The sequence below is a fragment of the Tachysurus vachellii genome, chromosome 10 (assembly GCF_030014155.1).
Source record: "Tachysurus vachellii isolate PV-2020 chromosome 10, HZAU_Pvac_v1, whole genome shotgun sequence".
NCBI lineage: Eukaryota > Metazoa > Chordata > Actinopteri > Siluriformes > Bagridae > Tachysurus > Tachysurus vachellii.
This window is the reverse complement of record NC_083469.1, coordinates 151,963-166,133: the sequence shown is the minus strand read 5'-3', so window position 1 is coordinate 166,133 and position 14,171 is coordinate 151,963. Positions and strand designations below refer to the sequence as shown.

Here is a 14,171-nt window from a genome sequence, read left to right as displayed (position 1 = left end):
ATCCTCCATCAACACTACTGAACACACACATCCACCATCAACACTACTGAACACACACATCCTCCATCAACATTACTGAACACACACATCCTCCATCAACACTACTGAACACACACATCCTCCATCAACACTACTGAACACACACACATATCCTCCATCAACACTACTGAACACACATCCTCCATCAACACTACTGAACACACATCCCCCATCAACACTACTGAACACATACATCCTCCATCAACACTACTGAACACACATCCTCCATCAACACTACTGAACACACACATCCTCCATCAACAGTACTGAACACACACATCCATCAACACTACTGAACACACACATCCACCATCAACACTACTGAACACACACATCCTCCATCAACACTACTGAACACACACATCCTCCATCAACACTACTGAACACACCCTAGTAATCTAATCTCATAAATCATAAAAATGATCAGTTTATTTACCATGAATCAGATTACAGACTTTAAAGTTAATGCTAATGTTTAATGTTACTGTAACAAAAAAAAAAACAACTGGGATCAATAAACACTGCATTATAACACAATGAACTCTATGAGTAAGGGTTAATAACTGAAATACAGCATTAAAGACTGAAATATAGAGTTCCACATTGAAATATAGAGTTAAACAGAAATATAAACACTTACATATGATGTTAAGCAGTGAAATAAACATAGAAATAAACAGGTAAATTATATGGTTCATGAGCACAGAGTGTTTGGTGAACTGGGATGTCTGGATGTTGTCTCCTTACCACCATCACAAGTCACTCAGGTTTACAGACTGTGGAGTGTTGGGACGTTTTATATCCCATGAAGCCCTCATGTCTGTGTCACCTTCTGACTCTAGACGTTTAGTTGTCATAGCTAGTCTGGCCTGAGTCCCTGTCTGCACTTTATACATAATTTACCATAACCAGGTCCATAACCTGATTACAGTCATACCTAACAATTTTTCTCTCCCTCTTTTGAGCTATATATGCCACTCCCGAGCTCCCGGTGTTTTGAGTTCCTAGCCTGATCGTCTCTTCTTACAACAATCCTGATGTTCTACTGCTGGCTGGAGTCTCGTCGCCCGGTGGTCACCTTGAGACTGTCATGCCTTCTTTGAACCAATGAACCAATGTTGTGTCAGTCAGCTGTATGTTCTGGTGTTTATCAGCAATCAGGTCTGAACTCAGAGTTTATGATGACCCATTAGTTCCTCAGGAGCTCTCGGCTGCACTATTATAAACTGTTGTAGAAGGGACATTATTTACATTTACACTATTTACTGTAGAGTGTCACCCAAATGAGGATGAGGTTCACTTCTGAGTCTGGTTCCTCTCAAGGTTTCTTCCTCTTATCATCTCAGGGAGTTTTTCCTCACCGCCGTCACCTCCGGGTTGTTCATTAGGGATAGTCAAGTCAAGTCAAGTCAAGTCAAGAAGCTTTTATTGTCATTACACCATATATAACTGTTACAGTACACAGTGACATGAGACAATGTTCCTCCAGGATCAGGGAGCTACATAAAACACACACGGTTACATAGATATATAGTATTTAAATTAAGTTAATCTTTTTTAAATTATTTTTAAACTTTAATTGTATATATTCACTTATTTATTATTTACTTACTTATTATTATTATTACATATACCTATATTTTTTTCTCTTCTGTTTCCATACTTCTGCAATACAAACAAATTGAATTGATTTACATGTATTAATTAAACACAAGGTTAAACACTGAAATAAAGCATAATACAGAGAAGGTCGTTACTATGGAAACAAGAGTATGTTTTATCTTATCCCGCCTGATAAAACACCTCTCATTACACACTGGTCACATGTGGACATGAGAAACAGCCAACTTCCAGGAATGTGTACACACACACACACACACACACACACACACACACACACAGGATCTAATGTCTATGTTACATAATACAGCGATCACAGTTTTAGCTCAGTTTAGGAAAGTGCTGTAACTGAGACTGTGGTGACTGTCTGTCCTTTAGTTCTGCAGGTTCCTCAGTTCTGGGATGTTAGCAGTCATGTGGATTTAAATTATTCATGGAGCAAATTATACATGTCACTATTCAGAACTCAGATATAACTACAGAACAAACACTACTCAGAATTTACAGGATTATTAACATGTAAAGGTGAGTAAGTGTGTTTAAAGGCAGTGGTCAAGAAAAAAAACTAATTTGATGCTTCCATTAAAAAAGCACTTTGTAGCCGCAGAGGTGAGAAGTTCACATAGGTGAGTTTAATAATCTGAATGTGGAGCTCAGAAAATGCACTGAGCAGCAGTATGTGTGTGTGTGTTGTCCGAGTCTATGTATGTGCGAGTATGTGTGTGTGTGTGCGGGTATGTGTGTGTGCGTGTGTGTATGTGTGTGTGTGTGTGTGTGTGTGTGTGTGTGTGTGTGTGTGTGTGTGTGCGTGTATGTGTGTGTGTGCGTGTATGTGTGTGTATGTGTGTGTGTGTGTGCGTGTATGTGTGTTGCGTGTGTGTGTATGTGTGTGTGTGCGTGTGTGTGTATCAGCACTCACCTGGTGTGTTAGAGCCACGTACAGCAGGTATCCAGCCTGAGTGTGTACGATGCCTTTAGGTTTCCCCGTGCTGCCTGATGTGTAGAGCAGAAACAACATGTCCTCACTGTCCATAGGCTCTGGAGGACACACACACGATTCCCTCGCCATCGCCTGGGACACCAAATTAATCACAGTCATGTAAATATTGAGGTTAATAATAATATTAATACTACTAATAATAACAATCATAAACTTTTAATGCAGTGCTTTACAAAATGCTCAGAGCAACGACACAATATAAATAATATCACTACGAATAAAAACACGGACATCTCAGCTGATGAGGTTTAATAATTATTCAGTATCCTGATGATGTCATCAATGTTATCTGGGATCTTTATCTCATATGATATAAATCATTAATCTGCAACAAAAATAAGCAACAATTACAATTTAAATCTCTCAAATATTAAACTTTTAAATGTGGGTAATTAATAACAATGTTGTAATGAATATCACCTTGATTAGAATGAATAATAACATGATTATAATGAATATTAATGAGTGTCCTTGTATCTTCACTCATACAATAATAATAATCATCATCATCATCATCATTTTATTATGTAATCCTCTGACAGTGAGGTGAATTGATTTCCTGTTCACTACACAGTGTACATCATGGCCCTGTATACATCCTGTGTGTAGTGAACATGCATGAAAAAACACTTCGTCTGACAGAACAAAGATCTTTTATAAAAAATAAAAAAAAACTTAGATTTTATATTTATTTAAATAATTAAAAAATCATTTAAACACATAGTAAGTATTTCTTAGAAAATTGGTTTGAGTAAAATAGAGTGAATAGAATCTGAGACCTTGAACATTGAAATGTCTTTAAATATATAAATGTTACATTAAGGCAATATTAAAACATTATGCTTAACAAGCCCCACCCTCACCTCCTCCAGGGGTGTGTCCAGTTCCCCCATCGGCACACTGTGATTGGTTCTCTGAGCCACGAGGACACTCTTCACTGAGGGACAGGACTTTACTGCCACGTCCACCGTCGCCTTCAGATTGCTCACACGTCCACCTCTCACACCCTGATTACTCGTGATCACCACCTTACACTCAGCTGTGTGTGTGTGTGTGTGTGTGTGTGTGTGTGTGTGTGAGAGAGAGAGAAAGATAGCAAGAGAGAGAGAGAGAGAGAGATAATATGAGGTATTATTAAATCACACGTATTTACTTTATGTATTTACTGTCATCATTTTGATAACTTTCTATAGTCACAACTTTTATATTCGTCCAGAGTTGCATCAATTTCTCTCCAAGATCTCATGTTGATGACGTGAGAGCCGGACCGCATTGTAAAATCTTCTCCAGATCATCCCACAGATTCTCATTGGGGTTAATTTCTGGACTCTGTGGTTTATAATTCATGAGTAAAGATCTCCTGCTGCCTGAACCTCTCTTTTATCTCTCGTTCACTACATTCAGGTTGTCAGCTGACCTTATTTTTTAGGCACATAACAGTGCTGAACCTAAACCTGAGCAACTGATCAGCCTCAGGTCACCGCACTGCCCCACAGGCTCAGGCTGATCTCTGATCATGATCATTTCTTCCTGGGTTTAATAAAGTGTTGGACAGTTTTAGTAGATTCAGAGATCTCTTTTCTTTGCTTGATGCAGGCCAATATTTTGAGCCTTCTGAAAGAGAGGAAGGTCTTTTCCAGCTATTCCCACATGGTTGTGTATTAATAAGAAGCTCCACTGCATCAGTTGAAGTTAAATATGCAGGATACAGATGAATGCAGGATACTAATGGTGGCGCAGCAGTAGCACACAGCATCCATTCCGGACACAATATGGTGCTATTCACGTTTTTTAAACCTAATTCCTAGTACATGTACACCAGAGACAGCAGTGTTCATGTATACGCCCGCCAGAAATGAATACAGTACACAAATTGTGCAACAACCAACCTGCGCGATGATGTGTTACAAAGGCTTCGTGACCTCGGCTTGCTACGGAGACCAAGACTCCAGTCCTCGGCATCGCCTGATACCAGGGAATTAGCAGAGGGGACGTTGAAAGCATTGCTCGAGGAAGCAGAAGCGCGGTAAGCAGGCAGGTGTCCGTGCTAGGACATCCGACTCGAACGCACTACATGGCGGGAGTTTAGAAAATGCTGCGTCTCGGCATTCACTGAGATGTGGCTCAGCGACACGGCGTTCCGGATGCCGCCATTCAGCTATATGGGCTCACCTCGTTTTGTGCCGACAGAAATACAGCTCTGTGCGGTAAGACTCGCGGTGGTGGTGTGTGTGTGTTTACATCCACACGGAATGGTGAAAGAACTATGTGCTTGTTTCTAGTTACTGTTCATCGCTAGTGGAGTTTGTGACTGTTAGATGCAGACCATTTTATTTACCACGAGAATTCACCACTGTTTACACCTCACCACTGTTTGAGGTGCAGAACAACGTAGCAGGACCATCCTAACCCTAACCCTCCACCCAACGATCAGTTACTCTGTCTATCCACGGCCGACATGAGGAGAACTCTATGCAGAATTAGCCCACGGAAGGCAGCTGGACCAGAAAACGTTCCTGCCAGGGTTTTCAGGAAATGTGCAGAACAGCTAGCAGATGTCTTCACTGACATCTTCAAGATTTCCCTGAGCAACGCTATTGTCCGTACGTGTCTCAAGACAACCACCATTGTCTCTGTGTCAAAGAAGTCTACAGTGTTCTGCCTCATTGACTATCATCTCATTGCACTCACACCGATTCTGATAAAGTGCTTCGAGAAGCTTGTCATGAGGCACATCAAGACCCAGTTACCACTCTCACTGGACCCCCTACAGTTTGCATATCGTCCAAACTGCTCCAAGGATGATGCCATTGCCACAGCCCTCCATTTAGCCCTCACATATCTGGGCAATAAAGACACTTACGTACGAATGCTGTTCATAGACTTTACTTCAGCATTCAACACAATCATCCCTCAGCACCTGATTGGGAAGCTGATCCTGCTGGGACTGAACACCTCCCTCTGCAACTGGATCCTGGACTTCCTGACTGGGAGACCTCAGTCAGTCCGGATTGGGAACATCATCTCCAGCACCACCACAGTGAACACTGGAGCCCCTCAGGGCTGTGTGCTCAGTCCACTGCTGTTCACTCTGCTGACTCACGACTGTGTAGCAATGCACAGATCATACCAGACCATCAAATTTGCCGAAGACACGACCGTTGACTCAGTAATGTTGTGTTGGAGCATTTAAGGTGTAGTAATGTTGTGTTGGAGTATTTAAGGTGTAGTAATGTTGTGTTGGAGTATTAAAGATGTAGTAATGTATTGTCAGGACTCAGCCCGGACCTTTGTGCATTTGTTTATGTTCTGTGTCACATGTCTGCCCCACCTTTGTTTACTCCTCCCATCTCTACACACCTGTTCCCTATCGTTAATTGTCGTGTCTATTTAACCGTCATCGTCAGTGAACCCTCGTCCTTTGTCCTGTTTAGTTTTTGTCTGTGTTCCTGTTCTGTGTATTATTATTTATTAAACCCTATTTATTTGACGCTATCCTGTAACTGGGTCTGTCTTCCTCCTCCTGGTTGTGACGGAGTGGTGGAGTATTGAAGGTGTAGTAATGGTAGAAAATGTCTTGTATGTAGATATTTTGGTGATTTGTTAAAGGATAATGCCTTTGATTACAGGTAGATTTTATAAGTGATCAGATCTGTGAAGTGTAAAATAATGTTGCTACCATATGGAGTGTTATGATTGGTCCGTTTGAATATGAAGGGAGGGGACCAGGTTGGTAAAGACAAAGGAAATGTTGCAGAGGGGAGGGGGTGTTTGTTGGAACAGTAGCCAACAATTTAGTTATTCCCTTTTGTGTTTTGTTGAGTGAGTTGTACTTTGAATAGTTTGTTTATTTATTTATTTATTAATTAATTTGTTTTTGTTAAATTTTGATTTTCAATGGAGATTTTGCTTTGGCTTCTTTCACACCTGTTTGAAAATGGTGGCTCATGTAAATAAAAAGACACTTCCTTGGATTTTTTCCAGAGTTTTGCCATTTCCTTTTCTGCTAGTTAGCCCCTGCATCGACCATCTTACCACACGGACATACACACACACACACATACACACACACACACATACACACACACACATACACACACACACACATACACACACACACATACACACACACGGACATACACACACACGGACATACACACACACGGACATACACACACACGGACATACACACACATACACACACACATACACACACACACAGACATACACACACGGACATACACACACGGACATACACACACGGACATACACACACGGACATACACACATTTTGTATATCACAAATTGGAAGTGATAGAAATCGCACAGTCATGTGGATTTACCTTCAAACATTCAAAACATTTCTCTACTGCAGATCGTAAAAATATTGTCTTGCTGCATATTTATATGTTCTATGAAATTATCCATTCCTGCTTTTAGATTTTGCTCATTTATATTTTAAAACTGATTTAATTATTTAATTATCCAGTAAAATGTTCATGTTGTTTCATTACAACGTGATTAGCAGATTATCAGGCAGTTTACAGTTCAGTTCTGTGTTCTGAGCTAAACTGGAACACATGCCTCTACTCTGTCTGGTGTGTGTGTGTGTGTGTGAGTGAGTGTGTTTGTGTGTGTCTGAAAAAATGATATTATGGAAAAAAGTTATTATAGCATTGTGTGTAATTATCATCTACACACTCCAGCTTTTTGCTAAAATGCCCAACACGACCGTTGGGTCTCATCAGCAAGAACAACGAGTCAACATACAGTGAGGAGGTGCAACATCTAACTACCTGGTGTAGAGCCAACAACCTGTCTCTGAATGTTGATAAAACTAAAGAGATGGTTGTTGACTTCAGGAGAGCACAGAGCGACCACTCTCCACTGAACATCGACAGATCATCTGTAGAGATCATCAGAAGCAACAAATTTCTTGGTGTTCATCTAGCAGAGAACTTCACCTGGTCACTCAACACCAGCTCCATCATCAAGAAAGCCCCCCCCCACCCCCCAGATTCCCCAGATTACACTCCTACTTCTCCTAGGCCTGATAGTACTGAGCATGGTTACTTTTATTAAGTTTATGATTACAATAAACTTCTTTTCTTGTTTACACTTTGACTCAGGTGTGGTTATTTATATGTTACTCATATATTACCTTAAAACTATTACAACATCTGGGGCCTATTCCCATTCCCATTCTTATGACACCAATTATACATAATAATACTTTACAATACCTCATATAACTGCTGCTATAATACTAATGTGTTCAGTCTTAGTTAAATCCAGGAGGTGTTTTTTTAACCATAACCCTAACACTCACTGTTCATGAAGAGAAAAAACAGACCAGAAATCGGGTGTAATATACAATGTTTACATTTTTTATGGAAGGAGTCTCCAGTGTCAGAACTTCATAGGTTTTTTGTTAAACTTTGTCCTCACCATCCTGAATCCTGCCTGCCAGAGCGTCAGAGCTGAATCCAGCGAACACCACGGTGTGAACGGCTCCGATCCTTGCACACGCCAACATGGCCGCCACCGCTGTGGGACACATGGGCATGTAGATGGCCACACGGTCTCCTTTCCTTATGCCATGGCTCTTCAGCATGTTGGCTAGCCGGCAGGTCATCTCCAACAGCTCTCTGGGGAAAGTCCAGATCACTGCAGGTTACAAATCCTGAGAAATTCTCAATTCTTTGTTAATGCTAATTTAAAACATTCCTCTCATTATGTGAAATAAAATTTATTTAGATCAGACTTTTTTTTTAATCCATAAATGTAAATTTATTTTAATTACTACAGCAGATTAACATTAACACAAGACCTGGGTCAAAGGATTACTCATTTTTATGTAAATACAATTAACACACACTCAATAAAAGACAGTTCAATGTGATTGTTCTGTTAAATTAAATAAATTCATTTTTGTAAACTCTCTCTCTCTCTCTCTCTCGCTCACTCTCTCTAACTATATATGCCACTCGCGAGCTCCCAGTGTTCCAAATTCCTGGTCTGATCGGCTCTTCTTACTGAGCTACTTCCTCAATCCTGATGTTCTACCCCTGTTTGGAGTCTCGTCGAACGGTTGTCACCCTGCCAGGGATTGATCTTCATGGTCAGTCAGTGTCTCATGGGATTGTTGTGTATGAAGCCTCCCGGAGACGTCATGTCTTCTTTTGAACCAATGTTCTGTCAGTCAGCTGTATGTTCTGGTGTTTATCAGCAATCAGGTCTGAACTCAGGTCTGAACTCAGAGTTTACGATGACCCATTAGTTCCTCAGGAGCTCTTGTTGCACTATTATAAACTGTTGTAGAAAGGACATTATTTACATTTACAGTATTTCCTGTCCAGTGTGACCAAATGAGGAAGAGGTTCCCTTCTGAGTCTGGTTCCTCTCAAGGTTTCTTCATAATATTATCTCAGGGAGTTTTTCCTCACCACCGTCACCTCAGTCATGTCATTGGGGATAGATGTTAGAGTTTTTAAATTAATATTTTTAAATAAATTTTATACTTTAAATGTATGTTTTCATTTATTTATTTTTATTCTTATTATTTTTCTATATTTTTTTTCTTTCTTTGGTTTCTATACTTCTGTAAAGTTGCTTTGAGACAATGTGAATTGTTAAAATAGCTAAACAAGTAAATTGAATTAATTATGTGTGCATGCGTGCGTGCAAGAGTGTGAGTGTTTTGAGTGAGAGTAATGTTGTTTTGGAGCATTTAAGGTGTAGTAATGTTGTGTTGGAGTATTTAAGGTGTAGTAATGTTGTGTTGGAGTATTAAAGATGTAGTAATGTATTGTCAGGACTCAGCCCGGACCTTTGTGCATTTGTTTATGTTCTGTGTCACATGTCTGCCCCACCTTTGTTTACTCCTCCCATCTCTACACACCTGTTCCCTATCGTTAATTGTCGTGTCTATTTAACCGTCATCGTCAGTGAACCCTCGTCCTTTGTCCTGTTTAGTTTTTGTCTGTGTTCCTGTTCTGTGTATTATTATTTATTAAACCCTATTTATTTGACGCTATCCTGTAACTGGGTCTGTCTTCCTCCTCCTGGTTGTGACGGAGTGGTGGAGTATTGAAGGTGTAGTAATGGTAGAAAATGTCTTGTATGTAGATATTTTGGTGATTTGTTAAAGGATAATGCCTTTGATTACAGGTAGATTTTATAAGTGATCAGATCTGTGAAGTGTAAAATAATGTTGCTACCATATGGAGTGTTATGATTGGTCCGTTTGAATATGAAGGGAGGGGACCAGGTTGGTAAAGACAAAGGAAATGTTGCAGAGGGGAGGGGGTGTTTGTTGGAACAGTAGCCAACAATTTAGTTATTCCCTTTTGTGTTTTGTTGAGTGAGTTGTACTTTGAATAGTTTGTTTATTTATTTATTTATTAATTAATTTGTTTTTGTTAAATTTTGATTTTCAATGGAGATTTTGCTTTGGCTTCTTTCACACCTGTTTGAAAATGGTGGCTCATGTAAATAAAAAGACACTTCCTTGGATTTTTTCCAGAGTTTTGCCATTTCCTTTTCTGCTAGTTAGCCCCTGCATCGACCATCTTACCACACGGACATACACACACACACACATACACACACACACACATACACACACACACATACACACACACACACATACACACACACGGACATACACACACACGGACATACACACACACGGACATACACACACACGGACATACACACACACGGACATACACACACATACACACACACATACACACACACACAGACATACACACACGGACATACACACACGGACATACACACACGGACATACACACACGGACATACACACATTTTGTATATCACAAATTGGAAGTGATAGAAATCGCACAGTCATGTGGATTTACCTTCAAACATTCAAAACATTTCTCTACTGCAGATCGTAAAAATATTGTCTTGCTGCATATTTATATGTTCTATGAAATTATCCATTCCTGCTTTTAGATTTTGCTCATTTATATTTTAAAACTGATTTAATTATTTAATTATCCAGTAAAATGTTCATGTTGTTTCATTACAACGTGATTAGCAGATTATCAGGCAGTTTACAGTTCAGTTCTGTGTTCTGAGCTAAACTGGAACACATGCCTCTACTCTGTCTGGTGTGTGTGTGTGTGTGTGAGTGAGTGTGTTTGTGTGTGTCTGAAAAAATGATATTATGGAAAAAAGTTATTATAGCATTGTGTGTAATTATCATCTACACACTCCAGCTTTTTGCTAAAATGGGCTCCAAAAGCTGCTTGTACACACACATACACACACCCGCATGCACACACACTCCCAGCTACTGTAACATTTCATCATACACTCAGGCATATGAGTGAGTTCTCTAAACTGGATTTCACAAAGTTTCACATGTAGTAAATCCTCTGAATTTCTAACATGAAATCTCAAAATCTCCAAAGAGCTGAAACAGCACTGTTCTCATCACTCGCTCCTAAATTTCTCATAGTAACACTGACTTTCTGATCTTTGGTCTTTCTTCAGTCACAGTGACACACACACACACAAACACATCAGCAGTTACACGCTAAAGTAAATTTTGTTTAAAGATGAAATTCGAGTTTCTACACAAAAAGATTCTGATTTTAAATGTTGTAAAGATTTGACCTTTGGCTTAAAAAAGCATTTATACAGCATTTACTGTCTTTTAAAGAAAAGGAGCTGTGAGCAAATTCCATCATGTACTAAAAGCTGTGAAATCAGAATGGGTGAGCTTTAGGGTTTATAAGCTTCAGCTCTGAACATGTCTCTCAGTAATAATAAGGATCTGGTCAATCATTCACACCTCCACAGAACAGGTTAAACCACATGGCCTCCAGCACAATGACGTTACGCCTCAGTGTCTCACACTCCACAATTCCACTACACTCTTTACGGGAAATGTGGTTAGGGTCAATATTTATTATTAAACTCATGATCAATGTCAGATTTACAATTCAGAGAGTGTGTGTGTGTGTGTGTGTGTGTGTGTGTGTGTGTGTGTGTGTGTGTGTGTGTGATCACATGTAGATAATTAGAAATTAAAAACATATAAATATTTCAGACCTGTATGTGACTCGCTCCTCCAGCCCCGGTTCATCTTTCTCCCAGATCAGAGCCACTCGATTTGGATCTTTAGCAACATGTACATCCAGACAGTTTACTGCCACACACACACACACAAATCTGTTAGAGAAATAATCATCTGACTAATAACTGACTGACATGAAAATATGTGTGTGTGTGTGTGTGTGTGTGTGTGTGTGTGTGTGAGAGAGAGAGAGAGAGAGAGAGAGAGAGAGAGAGAGAGAGAGAGAGAGAGAGAGAGAGAGAGAGAGAGAGGGGAAGTTGTATGTGCTGAAGTGTGAGATAAAAAGTAAAGATGAGGGAGTGAACTCCAAAAACAAAGAATAATGGGAGTTTTCAAGATCAGATAGCAGCAGGGTGTCGCTCAGTGTTGTGTTCGGTGTTGTGTGTGTGTGTGAGTTAGTGTCAGTGTAGGATGAAACCGTACCAGTGTCAGAGTGAAGTGAACACATAAAGAGAACATAGTTGTGTTCAGTGTGTGTGTGTGTGTATGTGTATGTGTGTATGTATGTGTGGATCTCGAGAGGAAACAGCTCTGGAATGTAAAGTGTGTTAAAGCTCCAGTTTAAAGCTCCAGTTTAAAGCTACAGTTTAAAGCTCCAGTTTAAAGCTCCAGTTTAAAGCTACAGTTTAAAGCTCCAGTTTAAAGCTCCAGTTTAAAGCTACAGTTTAAAGCTACAGTTTAAAGCTACAGTTTAAAGCTACAGTATAAAATCACCACCTTGTCGCTGTTACAGTATTAAAGTGTAAGAGCTGTAAAGTGTTGCTTGTTGTTTAGATGTAGTTTAACTCAGAGGGAAACTGATTGAATGTAGAGCGGAAGTTTTGCTTTTTAACATGATGTTGTTTATTTTACCGGAAACGTTTAGTTGCCCCCCGAGGAACCAGCCGATCTTCCCTCGCGCTACATCGCAGTCCTGCACGCGCTCGAACATCCTGCTCCACGTGATCCTCTCACGCGCAGCACGGTCCCAGAAGCGCTCGGGGTCCCGGGCTGAGAGCTCGCGCAGCTCCGCGTACGTCTTATAGGCCAGGAGCGAGTTCGGAGCAGCAACAGAGAGACGTCTCGTGCGACAGAGCAGCGCCGGGACCGGACTGAGCTCGCGCCAGAAATGCGTCCTTCTGCCGTGCGCAAACAGCAGCAGAACTTTACCTCCGTGCAAGGCCATTATTGTATGTGTGTGCGAGCGCTTCTCATCGCCTCGCGCTACTGCCAAGGTGCTTTCTCTTCCTCAAAGATATCACACACACGGGGGGGGTGGGGCACCGGGGTTTTTATTTCACCCGCGAAACTACATGCAATCATTCTCTCTCTCTCTCTCTCTCTCTCTCTCTCACGTACTCTCACACACACATGCACACATGCACACACACACACACATATACATACATATATACACACACGCATACATACATACTCATACATACACACACACACTTTTTTAATAATAATTTGATACTCATGTTGACGTCAATACTCTGTGCTCGCGCTGTTGCAGCTGTTTGTGCGCGCGCTCCCTATAACTTGTTAAATGATCGGTTTTATTAAACTGTATTAAAAACTGTTTTGTGCACATTATTAGATTTGCAAACATTTAGTCATTTCTTTTATTTATAGGATACATTAAACATAAACAAAATGGTAAAGTCGAATAAAGAGTTTGTTCTAAAGAAACCACAGTTCTTATATGTATAAACACACACACACACACACACACACACACACACATACTTCTTAAAGTTTCCTGTAGTTAACTGATAAGCCTTTAATCTCAGGTTATTATTATTTGATGAAATAACCTTCATGTTATCAGAGAGAAACATCTGACAGCACACAGGTTCAGTTGTGTACAGTGTTAAAGTCAGTGTGAAAGCCAATGTTGACATATAAAATCACCAAAACAAACACGCCCCTAACCCAAATAGGTCCCACCCCTGTATCGATAGCTCCGCCCACACATACATACGTAACCCAGGCGACTAACGGAAAGAAATGTGTCTTTATCATAGCTGAAGTGAAGAACAATACGATTGTAGATAAACAAACAAGTAAAAATGACACACAAACATAATCATGTAAAGGACAAAGACATATATTAGTTCTGTGTAACAAAACAAAACCAACGTTACTCACCTATCGAGAAGGAAAAAAGCGCCTCGGCGTCTTAAGTAAAGTTGGTCACATATTCACAGATTGGAGTTATTACATATATTTGCTATTGTTTTTTTTACATATTTTCCAGGTAATTTGAACACTGGAAAATTAACTAATTGTGCCTGTAACATAATAAAAACATGCAATTTATACTTTCGATTTTATATTTGACATCATTTTTATTTTACATAAAAACCGTACTGAATAAAACAACATACTTTTATCTAGGTTTTTATATATTTAGTAGAT

The 14,171-nt window shown here is 39.9% G+C and overlaps 1 protein-coding gene across 1 annotated transcript in view; it reads right to left on the bottom strand.

Annotated features, from left to right (window-relative positions):
• Positions 1-12,994, bottom strand: part of acss1 (acyl-CoA synthetase short chain family member 1) — a 31,595-nt gene extending 18,601 nt beyond the window's left edge. The window contains exons 1-5 of the mRNA XM_060878997.1: positions 12,624-12,994; positions 11,747-11,843; positions 8,108-8,307; positions 3,523-3,698; positions 2,579-2,731 (exon numbers count right to left, since the gene is read on the bottom strand). Coding sequence (XP_060734980.1) covers positions 2,579-2,731; positions 3,523-3,698; positions 8,108-8,307; positions 11,747-11,843; positions 12,624-12,936 — 939 coding nt within the window. The 5' untranslated portion in view covers positions 12,937-12,994. The remainder of the gene's footprint in view (positions 1-2,578; positions 2,732-3,522; positions 3,699-8,107; positions 8,308-11,746; positions 11,844-12,623) is intronic.
• Between the last annotated feature and the right edge of the window lie 1,177 nt (positions 12,995-14,171).